The 14179-nt window shown below is 32.3% G+C and overlaps 1 protein-coding gene across 1 annotated transcript; it reads left to right on the top strand.

The window, feature by feature from the left end:
• Positions 1 to 3100: 3100 nt before the first annotated feature.
• On the top strand, positions 3101 to 7996 carry LOC142620802 (glutathione S-transferase zeta class-like). The gene is made up of 11 exons (XM_075794113.1): positions 3101 to 3227; positions 3342 to 3453; positions 3570 to 3626; positions 3749 to 3834; positions 3953 to 4027; positions 5252 to 5305; positions 5430 to 5505; positions 5692 to 5753; positions 6457 to 6516; positions 6960 to 7087; positions 7686 to 7996. Exons 1-10 carry the CDS (start codon positions 3225 to 3227, stop codon positions 7068 to 7070), a joined length of 696 nt encoding a protein of 231 aa, XP_075650228.1. The 5' UTR covers positions 3101 to 3224; the 3' UTR covers positions 7071 to 7087; positions 7686 to 7996.
• Positions 7997 to 14179: the final 6183 nt, after the last annotated feature.

Genomic DNA, 14179 nt, shown 5'->3' with positions numbered 1-14179 from the left:
TTTAAGATTTTAAAAAATTATTTTAGTCTACCTCATAAATAGATAGGTTTCCACGCATAACACGGGTTAGCGACTAGTTATTAATATTAATGTAACGATAATAATAATAATAATATTATATTTATATATATATATATATAAATAAATATATATATATATATATATATATATATATATATATATATATATATATATATATGTAAGAGCACGAAATCTTGGTTACCCAAGCCCATTTAGAATAGTGAGATTGATGTTCCTAAACCCGACCCAAATCAATAAATATTTGTAGAGAGAGTGGGATGGACAAGATAAGGCTTCGCCCGAGGACATAGATAGAGTAAGAAGAATCAGAAGTCTAAGATTTAAATATATAAATAGATCTTTACAAGCTTGCCCGAGGATAATGTTCTTGGTTGTTACAAGTACTCTTCACTCTCTTTCTCTCATTTACTGTTCTAGTTATGATCCCTTTTTCTCGATTCTCTCTAGATCTTCTTTTATCTGAGAGTCCCTTTCCTTTATATGCTCTATGGCCTCTTGCATCCTAGCCCTCCATCTTCAATCCTCTTAAATCTCCTCAGGACACTTGTCCCATTAGACTTCTGGTGAATGTTATGAAAGTAACTGCTGAGCTGTGGATCTACTGTTCAGGTCATTTCCTCATTAATGCAGTTGATAAAGTTATTGTCAGTCATTTAATGCGGAGGAGTAGGCAAGACTTTACAAGAAACCTCCTGCAAATATCTTGTTTATCCTCTAAGGCACCCACCTTCAAGAGGAACAACTGAACGCTACAGCGATGCTTCCAATCTTCGGTCCTCGGGTCCCCACAATATATATGTATATATATATATATGTGTGTGTATTAAAATAATAAAATTCATTTAAAAAAATAAAATAATAATTGAAATGAAATAATCAGGTAATAAAACATTGTGATTTGTGATGTGATGTTAGCATATTCCCCTTCCTATTATTATTCTGCTATTCCTACTAAGTACGAGAAAGAGAAGGAATCTTTGTTTCTTATGTTTTTGTGGGCCGGGCTTGGCCCCAGTTTACACATATGTATATTTCCTTCTTATTAATAAATAAAATCTATTTTGTTTTTAATTTTAGTTTATCTAGAGTTTATTCTTATTATTCTTGGGACAATTGGGTTTGTTTTGATCAGAGGTTTTTTTTGGTTATTCATGGGGCAATCGGGTAAAGTATATAGTTTTTATTTTTGGGTCTATTAGGTCAATTTGAAAATATTTTTGGAGGAGGGAGGCCAAAAGTAATATTTTGGGTACATTTTAAAATTTTTGAGAATCCATACCTACTAAGCATAATTTTTGAAAAATCTGGGGGCATGCCCCCCAGCCCTCACATATTTTTGTCTCTGACTATAAATAATTTTTTTGAATGTAACTCATCTTTCTCTTATATTTTTCAATTAGTTAATCATATATATTTTGTTTTGCTTCAATAATTTCTAAGCCATCTTTCTCTTATATTTTTCTATTATTTAATCATATATATTTTTTTTTGTTCCATAATTTCTAAGCAGTGAATCATCTGATTCTTTAATTTTTTTTTGTCTTTTAGAATTTTTAATATCTTAATTTTTGAGTTATTTTTTTGCTGTATTTGAAACTGTCTGAAAAATTTTTTGTAAGCCATTGCATGTTCAAGCAATGGCTTCTTCATCAAGTTGTAACACAAATTAAAGTCATAGAAGATCAAATCATGCAATGGTGTAGTTTTTTAATCAATTTAAAATTTTATAAAATTATTTTAGTCTACCTCAGAAACAGGTAGATTCCTGCGCATAACACAGGTTAGCGATTAGTTTTTAATATTAATGTAGCGATAATGACAATATTAAATTTATATTAAAAAATATATATTAAATTAAAATAATAAAATTCATTTCAAAAAATAAAAATAAAAATAAAAAATGAAATGAAATAATCAAGTAATAAAACATTGTGATTTGTGATGTGATGTGATGCGATGTGATGCTAGCATATTCCCCTTCCTATTATTATTATTTGGCTATTCCTAGACATGACAAAACGGATCAGAATTTTCTAACTCGACCTGAACCCAATTTTTTTTAACTCGAAGCAAAAACGGGTTGACCTGTGACCTGACCTGATTTTTTTGTAGGTCAACCTGACCTGACTTGGATAACTCTTGACTTGACCGGTTAAAAAAAATTATCTAAAAAGATATTTAGACTACGTCCTGATACTAGGTGCAAAACACCAGAACCAAACTAATAGTCAATAAATTATAGATAAAAACTAAGACAGCATACAAGACATGACAATAGCTTCACATTCAATTTGACTATTTGAGCTTCACAATCAATAAAGTTTCACAGACATAAGAGAATGAGACAAGACAATACAAGACAACCATTAATAAAAAAAAAAAGAGAAAAAATCTCATTCAATTGACTAGCTTCACAATCAATCCGATTGACCCGCCCGTTTTGCCACGTGTACTTATTCCTACGGAGTACAAGAAAGACAAAAGGAATCTTTGTTTCTTAAGTTTTTGTGGGCTGGGCTGGGCCCCGATTTAATTGTAATTATCACACATATATTAATACATATTTCCTTTACTTGTTACTAGTCTCATCACACGCGCTTCACGCGTGCGATGAGACTTTTCTTTTTTAGTAGTCTTATTTTGTAGAAAAAAACTGTATTTAATTATTTTATATACATATATGATTTTTATCTTTTTTAGTGGTCTTATTTTGTAGGAAAAAACTGTATTTAATTATTTTATATACATATATGATTTTTATTTTAAAAAACTAATTTATAAGTGAATAAATCAATTTAAAAATTAATAGGAGAGTGGTCCTATTTTTTAGGCAATATTTTAGTGGGAGTTGGAGTTACATTTTTACCGGATTGTCCTTTAGTTTTGTCTCTACTTAAACATAAAACTGTAGGGGCATCTTTAAACTAAAAAATGAGTTTTTACCGGATTGTCTTTTAGTTTTGTCTCTATTTAAACATAAGACTGTAGGGGCATTTTTGAACTAAAAAAATAGGAATCCAAACAGGGGAAGCCTCTTAAATAGTAGTAAGTATAGATTATTAATAAATAATAGTATATATTAATCAGAATCAATCAGATGACAACAAAATCGCCGGCGGCTTCCCTCGTTAAGAATTAGAAGTGTTTTGTTCTACGAAAACCAAATCGGATCAAATTGAAATATGGTTGGTAGAACTCTATCTATCTATTTATCTGTATGGTTTGTTTGCTAAAATATATAGTATAACAAATGTAGTGTAATATTATTGAATTGAAATTGAAATGATTTTATGGGTTAGGCAAGCGGAAGCGGCGATAAGAAAGAGAGTGAATTGAAGCCGGAGCTGAAACTGTATTCATACTGGAGGAGCAGTTGTTCCTTCCGTGTTCGTATTGCCCTCAACTTGAAAGGTACTTTCTTTCTTTCTTACTTTCTTAGAATTGTATTATTATTTATTAATTCTTCAATCTATCTTAATTTTTTTACATTTATTTTTTTGATGATGATTGATTGATTGATTGATTAGGGCTGAAATATGAGTACAAAGCAGTTAACTTGTTGAAGGGAGAGCAATTCAGCCCCGGTGAGAAAGAGAATAGGATGACCTTTACTTTATTACTTTACTTTCTACTGCTACTAGTCTACTACTGTTGAATAATTATGTATGTATGCATGTATGTATGTATGTATGTATGGCGTAAAAAGAGTTTACGAAGCTCAATCCTATTGGTTATGTCCCTGTGCTTGTCGATGGGGACTTGGTGCTTTCCGACTCTTTGGCCATCTTACTGGTTCGTATCTCTATCTATCTCTTTCTTTTTTTCATCCTACTTTCCCTATTATTCTAATTATTTATCATCAATTCTTCTTACATTTTTAACTAACTAACTAACTAACTAACTTACACAGTATTTAGAAGAAAAGTACCCCCACCACCATCCTTTGTTACCTCAGGATCTTCGCAAAAAAGCCATCAATTTCCAGGTATCAACTGCATCTCATACTGCCTTTGACTTAATTTATTACACTCTTCTCATTTTTTTCCTTCTTTCTCGATTTTACACTTTTCTTCTTAATCATAACTATGTCTGTAATCTACAATTGATGCTCACACCATAAATAGCATCAACAGCCCTCCACAAATCCATCTTTCGATGTTTACCAAGAAGGACCTGCAATGCTGAAAATAGGTCAGTAACACTTTGTGGCATAACCCATAGAAGACCAAACTCAGAAGCAATGGGACAATGAGGAAGAAAATGATTCACTGATTCCCCACTCCTTTTACACATATAGCACCAATCCACAACTCTTACTCCCTTTTTCCGTAGAATATCAAGAATCAGAATCCTTCCTATGGTGGCAGTCCACGAGCAGAAAGCAACCCTGGGAGGGATCTTTGAGCCCCACACAGGTTTCCAAGGAAAAAAAGTATCAGGAGTTGAGTAAAGGGAGAAATAGTACTCACGACACGAGGCTGATGGCATATAATTGCACTTGGAACTACCTCTATCATTTTTTGCCACATTAATAACTTGAAAATTGTTTCTGCTTCAAATTCTATCTTGGTGAAACTTATGCAAATAACCACCTATAATTTACGTTGAAGAATGTATATAAAGCCTACTTCACTTGCTAAGCAAACTGAATTTGAAATAAACTAAATTATTTCTTGTGGATTGGTGCCCAGGATCAGGATCCTCTCCAATTTCTTTGAAAATGAGAGTTTCCATCTCATGTTTAAGATATAGTTTTCATAAATCTAAATATGTATATATATGGTGCAACATCATTTAAAATTCTCTTCCACCAAATAAGGAATGATGACCAATTTTAAATGAGGTGGCATCATGTTCACCCTTAGATTTCTTAAATACTAAATCTTCACTTTGAATTGGACACTCTCTATTTCAAAAGCAAATGGGGAGTATTATTTTCCAAACAACCTTGCAAGCATGCCTACAAGTAATTGTGTCTCACATGGTGAATAACACTAGTATTGTTCTTTTTTACATGTTGGATAATATGTTTGAAAATCCCTCTTTGGCTTTACTTTCGTTTCCAGCCTTGAGGATATGAGCTTCCTGATCTAATCAGGCATAATTCTTTGTTGTACCTTATCCATTTTTGCTAATATTCACACATGTTTTTGCAAGTATGTTTCAGATTCAGAAACTAATGGGGTTGCTTTTATGACTGGATATGTAGGCTGCCAATATTGTTTCCTCAAGCATACAGCCTCTTCAAAATCTAGCTACACTGGTATATATCTGAGTGAGACTGTTGTGGTTATATACCCCTCTGTTAAAATTTAGATGTCACTTTTCATGAAATTGTTAGAACATATATGATATAAAGTTTGTTTTTCTGCTTTTCCTATCTACAGAAATACATTGAGGAAAAAGTTAGTCCTGATAAGCAACTTGCTTTTGCTAAACATCATATTGAAAAAGGCTTTGCAGGTAAGCTTTGACTAATCTGGTTAAAGGATCGTACTCTTCGTTTATTTGGACAATCAGATTAATGTTCATGTCTCCAAATCTCCCTGGCAATTCCTGTCAAATGTGAACTTTATGTGCCACCATGCGATGATTTCTTCTCCTCAATGGGTTTGGGTCTAATTCGATTATTATTTTCATTTGTTTCAGCACTTGAAAGGCTTTTAAAAGACTATGCTGGAAGATTTGCAACTGGAGATGAAGTTTTCCTGGTTTGGTTTCCTGTTTTCATCTGTGTCTGTGCCTGTAAACTTGATTATAGTTTATGCTGCTTCTGTGTTAAGGATTCTTTTCTTCTTTTTCTCTATCCACATTGAATGTACAAAGTACCTAACCTTAAACACAATCATGCACCATAAATCTGTTGAATCTAAATATAAAATTGGCTGCAGCGCAGAGAAAATAGTAAAAGCATCTGCATCGCTCTGAATTTTCATTTTACTACCAAAATATTCCAATATTTCTAGGGATTTGCTACTGAAGTTGCCAAGCATCCTGAAGTTGTTCTAATATCTACAACCAAACAAGGATTTTCTTCTGCTTGCTTGTAATGTTATTTCAACCATAAGTATTGAGATCAACTGCCAACAGAACACAGTATAAAATATTTGAACACACTCCTCAATCTATAAGACTGCAATCGGAACATGGTTCTTCTCCCAAACCCAAACCATGGATTATGAGACATGATGGCACTAAACTCAATTCTAAGCATTACGTTTTTGACATAAGTATATGAATTTATATAATTGTACTAAAGTCAGTCGTATACTCAACATGTCTTAGTTCCACATTGCATGGCACAGTAGAATTTCACTTCCTAAAATGCTTGGAAGAATAGTTTGCATGGAATTAATTCATGAATTAAGGTTTTTTTTCTAAAATGTAATACAATGCATTGACAATTATTTACAGGCAGATTTGTTTCTAGCGCCTCAGATTCGTTCAGCGGTTGAAAGGTTCAAGATGGACATGGTAGTGCTTGCTCTATAATTACTGTGCCAGTACCATTTGTAGAAAAATATATTTAATTTAAATGTAATGTAATTTTTTTCATTATATATACTAATTTAATCTTCAATCTGCTTTAACACCAAATTCTTTTTTCACCTTGGGCCTCAGCAGTTTGTGGAATTACAGTTTTCAAAAGCCTTGTAGCTCAATTGGCATCTTCTTGTGTTTCCAACCATGATTCAAATCCCCTCACCCCTAACTATTGATGCATCAAAAAACGTTTGTGTGATTACAGTAGTAGGAAAAATCAGTATGGTTTTTCTGCTAGTGTAAATCTTGCTTCTGGTTTGAGATGTTTCAATTTCTTCATCCACACCTTTATTCAGTAATCTTGAAATTAGGGTGTGCTTTAAAGTCCATTTCTGTATCTGTATCTACTGACAAATATTTTTTTTCCCATGCAGACTCAATTCCCTGTCTTGTGCAGGTTGAATGAGGCATACAATGAGATACCAGCTTTTCAAGATGCTATGCCAGAAAAGCAGCTTGATTCTCCTCTGACAAGTGCTAGTTAAACCAATGGGTTGAGGAGGTATGGAGAAACATTGTTGAAATCAGAAATTACTAGCCCATTCTTGTCCATTAGATGTGTCTAGAATGTTTGTTATATATATATATATGAGTTAGGTTCAAATGTTGGATTATGTGACCTCCAAATGCCCATGAAGCTTACCCAATTGAGATGATTGGAAATTAAGAACTACCTCATCTAAAATATGGTCAAAATTATGGTAAATAAATGTTTTAGTGTATAGTAAATGATATTAGATTAATATGAAATTTAGCATGCATGATGATAAGCATATGGAGGACATGTAATACAATGATAGACTTGAAAAAATGTGAACCTAATTAAAAGTTATTAAGTGATGCAATATCACAAAAAGATACACCATTTGTAACTAAGACCACAAGAACAAGAACAAGAATAACAACAACAGACACTATGTATATATATATGTGTGTGCGTTGCATAATAGAGGGCTAACATATATTGTTTCAATTGGTCTTTTGCATAATAGTGCTGGTTATAAAAAAGAAAAATATCTGAATTTGATTGACGTTGTCATTCCTGTTGAACTGAAACTTTATTTTCTATTAAAATTATGCTTTCAATCTCAAAATTGCAGCATAAAGTGCCACATGATCAAGCTTTGAGATAGAGCTTTTCGAAGCATATTTGTATGAAGGTGTTGTGATGAAGGTTGTCACCTAATGGAACACAGTCGGATAATGTTAATAATAATGGATGGTGACCTGATACATACAATAAATGGTTTGGTTACCTGTTTGAAGTCCTTGAAGTTCAGTTTGCTTTTGTATCCACTAAAATTATAGTTTTGTTTGCTTTTGTATCATATTTCTAGCAGAAATGTGTTAGGACTTCCTTAGAAACTCTTTTACAATTCATTAATAACCAAATAAAAATCTGCAGTAACAAGTTTAGATGTGGATCTTGTCCTTGGAAAGGATGAGACATACCAGTTGGCTAGAAAGACTGGTAAATTAAGAAAGATTGAGGAGTTTTTTTTTTTTGGGTAATAATTTGTGAGGGGCTTATTTAACTATCTACATTTGTGAAGGAAATTCATCAACTTGCATTTGACAAACAATCTATAGAGAGTAGTGAGTTGAAAGCTTTGCATAAACCCCCTTTTCTTTTTTGGTCTGAAAATGGCTTTATATTAAAATGAAAAGAAGATTTGCAAAACAGAAGCTTGAGTTTACAGAAGATTGTATACAACATTAAGAAGTGAGGTGGCAAAACCCGATGAAAGTATAGGATCATGCACATTGCTTGTGCATGACAAAGGGCATGACTTTCTGATTCAATGCAAGTTTTAATCAGAGTAGTATTTAATTTTCTTCAAATTTTGGTAATAGTGCTTACCGTCAAAGTATTCTATATATGTTAATAGTTTTATCTACTAGGAAAAGGGGTATTACGCGTCCTTGTGATTTGGCACAATTGCAATTTAGTTCACAAACTTTTAATTGCTAAATTTAAATTTTAAGGTTTGAACTAAAATGAAATTGTTTGGGGTTCCACTCAAAGCACTAATCACGATTTCATTTTTGTCCATGCCACCTCAGAGTGTCAAAATCTAATCATTGAAAAGGTTTGTGGGACTAAATTGTAATTATGTCAAACCGCAATGGGATTTGTCCTAGAATGTAAAATTTGGACAAAACCTAAAAGTTTCATTTTAATGTAAACTTTAGAGTCAAGTGTAATGATAATTGAAAATTTTGTGGACTGAGTAAATTATAACATATTCTCTACAATTTGTAGGATGAACTTTAGGATATATATATATATAAAAGAATGTACTACGGATGCTAAAACTCAAAAAAACATTCTTTGCATTAGGCTTTTGACCAAATCTTTGCTTTGGTCCAAATTTGTCTGCAACATGTTTTCCTCTTACCCCAATATTCTCCAAAATAATTATTGTCATCCTAACACTCATTGTCCGGCACAACTAATATATATTACTATTGACCTTTGGCTTTTGAAACATACTTTTCAAAAGAATTTTATTGATACTATTTTCTCTCACTTTTCCAAAAAAATATTATATCATACTATTAACTATGACCAACTGGCTTAACATCCTCTCCCTTACTTAGCAGGACAAAGTAAGATTTAATACTACCACTACTAAGTGGAATATATATATATATATATATATATATATATATATATATATATATATATATATATATATGATTTATACATTCCCTTAAATAAGGCTCCAAGGGAAAGGAAGGCAAGGAAAGGGTGTTAACATTGGCTGACTCCATCCAAGACCAAGACCAAGACCCATACACATGGCAAGTAAAGTTGGAGGTGGCACAATTAGGCATGGCCCATGGGCATAAGATGGTGTGATACTGATGGGCTACTTCAAATGTTTGATAACTTGCCCCAAGGCAAGGCCTGGCCTGGCCTTTGGGGCTGAGCTTCATGCTTAGATTAGATATTATCAAAGATATTATTGAGAGCTCTTCAGTTAAGGAGCGAAGGGGAAGATGAGACGTGTGCGTATCGTATAAATTTTTATAACAGTCAAGTAATTTAAGCGTGGCTGATAAAAAATAATAAGTGAATCAAAGAACAGAATAAAACACAGAAGGAAGATAAATTAGGTTTTAGTGTATTTAAACTCTAGGATTGGGCACTGGGGTCACAGTTTTTTTGCTCTCTTTTATTGCAACAATTGACAGTGGGCAGTAAAATTAGTGTATAATCAGAGCGTGGCAGAGTTGTGTCCTAATCAAAGGAAAGGAAAGGAGATATTAAAGCAGCAAAATCAATTAATTAAAAAAAAAAAGCATATCATAGGCAGGAAACTATGAAAAAGATAATATTTAATAATTATATAGCAGTGAATATACCAAATAACCAGTGCACACATACTAACGTTAGAAAATTTCTTAAGTAGTTTGAGAGTATATTCATTCCTTCTCACATGAGGGTGGGTATTACCCACCATATGAAATAGAGAAAATATATTTTAGAGTACCCAATAATAACCCCTACTATATTTATATATGTTGCCTTCAGCAGCAGTGTACGGCTGGAGCTGCGTGCAAGCATTAAGAAAATTTCAATTTTATATGAAGCTAAATTTAACAGTGTGTATGTGTTGGAATGAGGTGGTAAATTCGCATGGGCCATGGGGAAGAACACATTGGTAGATGTTAAAAGAAAGAATCAATTTCCTTAAACTTATTATTATTATTATTGTCGGTGTTGGATTTGGAAAAGCAAAAGCTTTGGCGCAACTGAAGCAACAGTTGTTGTTGTTGAGCCTTTGGCATCAAATTCAGCACTTAAAACAGTAATATCATCATCAACCTTAATTTCAAGCACACATGCCCCTCTATACAATCTTCCCAGTACATTTACCCACTCAGAATCGGAATCATTGGAGAAGTAAAAATTAAAAACATAAAAGTCCAATTCAATCTCAGACGCCCCCAATTCTTCCCAAAGTTTTTGTCTAACAAAGGTGTTGTAAAGGACATTGGGGAAGAAAAGAATGATAGAAGAAGGTTTCAAAGTTGTTGAAGAGCGGGCTAAAGTAAGGAGTTGTGGAAGTCGAAATTTGAAGCCCTTAGGGGATGAATCCCAAGAAATGTAGGTGGCGTTTCGATCGTATACAATAATCCAAACAGGGTTCCTATTGAGAGTACAAACAATATCAAGATGATGATGATGATGACGGACCGGTAAGGAATTGGTTTGCAAACTAGAGAAACTGCAATTATAAAAGACCGGTGGAGAATATGAACAATAGCCTCAAGGTGCCCAATATTCAAACTGTCAACACACCCACACCCAGATTGAAACAAACATCGTGAATGTAAGTTATTAAAAAAGTTGAAGTTTTTTAAATGGAAATGGACGAACGTGAGAGGAAATTGAGGTTAGAGTGGGCGAGTCTGAGGAGAGTGCGCCTACTGATTGGTTCATGCCCAATCTCTCTATCGTATCTATCAAGCCCTTGCATCTCTCCTTTGCCATACACACACACACACACACACACACACACACACACACACACATATATATATATATATATATATATATATATATATTTTAAATGGATAAAGTAAAAGGTAAGTTGTAAGGGTATTTTGGAATAAACAAAAAAATTCGATCTAAACAAAAAAAGCTCATTAAACAGTAGTATAAACAAAATCGAAGTCTTTAACTTTTAAAACCTCTCCAGAGCTTGCCACATTATTATCATTTTTTAAATAAAATTATTTTGGTTTAATTCAAACTTAACAATGAGTGAAACTTTATTTCTCTAACAAGTCCAACTTAAACTCAAACTAGGGAGCTACAAATTATTTGCACCAATATTACATGACATAAACTTGGCAACCTTCATGATATGTCATCAGCCTACATGCGGTGAAAGAAGATAAATTTCAATATAATAAGCATTGGATTTCAAATAATGACAATGTGGTGAGTGAGGCATTTCCAACGGTAACAAAAATTTAAAAGATAAATATTAACTCTTTACTTATGACCTAATTTAATTTGAAAATTAAGTATCACATTTTACTTTGGTGGAATTATGATATCTCAACTCATTTAATATTTATGGAATTGGCAATCATTTTACGTAGAAGATTTAGAATGATAGACAAGCAAGATTTGTCCAACAAATTAGTTAATTTATTTATTGTTATTTTTAAGAAAAAGATGATTGTCCAAAAAATTAGTTAACTTTGTAGCCTTTACAAGTTTACATCTCTATGTATTTAGTACATGTGGCAATAATTTAAGCTTAAGTCATTGATAGAGATCTCTGTCTAGACTAATAGGATATTAGTCAATTTCTTGTGATCTCAATTGTTCCAATAGTGGAAATCACCCAAATGAAAAAACGTTTTAGGCCCCTTTATATTTTTTCCTGAAAAAAAAAAATTGAACAATCTATATATTTAAAGGATAAAAGACACATTTAGGTATTAATTAATTGGGGTCATTCTAATCCTATGTAGTATGAGAGTAGAATGAGCACTATTGATTCACAGTTTTGTTAGGTAAAAAAGAAAAAGAAAAAAGAAGAAGAAAAAAAGAGAGCTTTGACACGAAAGACTGTTGCATTCTAATCACTATTGATTCCCTATCATGTGGTTTGGGTGGATACATTACCAAATTCTATATCCCAATGGGAAAACAAAATTCTATCTCTTTACTTCACCTCACGATATGGAAGTATGTTAATTTCTTAAGCCAAAAACTTATATATGATATATTAAAAGGAGGTATGGCTTTCATTATTTCAACGTGTGCTCTTGCTCATCTTTTTTTAGCATGGGCCACATGCTGATAAAGTTTGTTTAAAGTTTAGACCCGTTAAAACTTAAAACAAATTACTTTATGGGTTCGTGTACTTTTTTCTTTTTTCTTTTTATATTTCTCTTTTGAATAGTCATATAAATTTTAAATTGTTTCAATAACTTATTGTAGGGTCACAATTTGCACCCAAACCCAATAAGAATAGAGGAATAGGCACAAACAGCCCAATACAATGAAATTTGTAGAGAGTGAGCTTAAAACCTAGGTTTTAGTGGTATTGGATAACAAAAATGATGGGCTAGATCACCACATCACATACAATGAACAATTTATGTAACTGAAATTCTGCTCGGACACAAGCCAAGGAAGATTTGTATTATCTTTCCTTCTTAAGATGGATTACAATTATGGATCTTCGTGTGTCCAGTGTTTCTCTTTCTCTCTCTCTCTCTCTTCGATCCCTCTACCTGAATGCCTTTCTTTTCCTTTTATACTATCCTCCTCCTTCTCTCCAACTTACGTATGGATTAGATCATCGATCTAGATACTTGTCACATCCAACGTCCTCCTGAAGTCTTCAAACAATAGCTGTAAGACTGATCACCATTGTTCAGATGTCATTTCCTCATTAATGTGGCCAGAGAGGTAGGTGTAGAGTCTTTAATGCGGTAGTAGCAGTTTTTTCTAAGATATTTTTCATCCGTTCTTCCTCTCTGTAGCCTTGTGAAACATATCTTCATCCATAAGACCTTCTAGAATGTCCTTTTAATCACCATGGCGTACCATACGACCTTCACTTTACTAAGCCGAGGAGACAACCCTCCTCGGACTATTTTCACTAGCCTCTCTTGCAACAATTTGCTCGTGAGCTTTTAAGTTTGATATCATTATTATCACTAAACCCTCCTCGGACTAGTAAACACCCTCGGATTAGGCCCAAGAACATGCTCTGAATCTTTTGTCCTCACACTTATTCTTTAATTATATATTTTTGTTGGATTTTTGAAAGTTTTAACATCTGAATTTGTGCAGTCACACACACACACACACACACATACATATATTTTATCAAAATTTGTAGGTTTTGAATCTTTTGATTTCTTTCAATAGTTATAGCAATGAATTGTTCTTTTGAATGCCAATTATATTTTTTATATTTCTCTATTATTTAGTCATATATATTTTGTTTTGTTTCAATAATTTCTAAACAGTGAATCATCTGATTCTTTAATATTTTTTGATCTTTCAGAAATTTTAATATCTGAATTTTTGAGTTATTTTTTTACTATATTTGAAATTGTTTGACAAACTTTTTGTAAGTTATTGCACGTTCAAGCAATAATTTCTTCATCAAGTTGTAACACAAATTGAAGTCATACAAGAACAAATTATGCAATTGTGTAATTTCTTAATTAATTTAAGATTTTATAAAATTATTTTAGCCTATTTCACAAATAAGTAGGTTCATGTGAATTGCATGCGTTAACAACTACTTATTAATATTAATATAGCGATAATAATAATATTAAATTTATATAAAAAAATATTACCCTATTTGGTAATGTTGTTCTAGTAACGTTGTTTGTATTTTTTGAAAATACGTGTGAGTAAAAAAGTGTGTTAAAACACGTGTAATCTTGTTTAAATTAAAATAATAAAATTTATTTAAAAAAAATGAAATAAAATAATCAGGAAACAAAACATTGCTATTTGTGATATGATGTTAGCATATTCCCCTTCCCATTATTATTCGGCTATTCCTACGGAACGCAGTAGGAGAAAGGGAAAAGGTAATTT

This window comes from Castanea sativa, chromosome 1, assembly GCF_040712315.1.
Source record: "Castanea sativa cultivar Marrone di Chiusa Pesio chromosome 1, ASM4071231v1".
Lineage (NCBI taxonomy): Eukaryota > Viridiplantae > Streptophyta > Magnoliopsida > Fagales > Fagaceae > Castanea > Castanea sativa.
The sequence above is the reverse complement of the archived record's forward strand: the minus strand, read 5'-3'. Positions and strand labels throughout refer to the sequence as shown.

Bases quoted from the DNA above. Each gene is read 5' to 3' on its own strand.
- LOC142620802 (XM_075794113.1), top strand. The intron at 5,506-5,691 runs GTAAGCTTTGAC...CATTTGTTTCAG, and splicing joins TATTGAAAAAGGCTTTGCAG to CACTTGAAAGGCTTTTAAAA. The intron at 6,517-6,959 runs GTAGTGCTTGCT...TTTCCCATGCAG, and splicing joins AAAGGTTCAAGATGGACATG to ACTCAATTCCCTGTCTTGTG.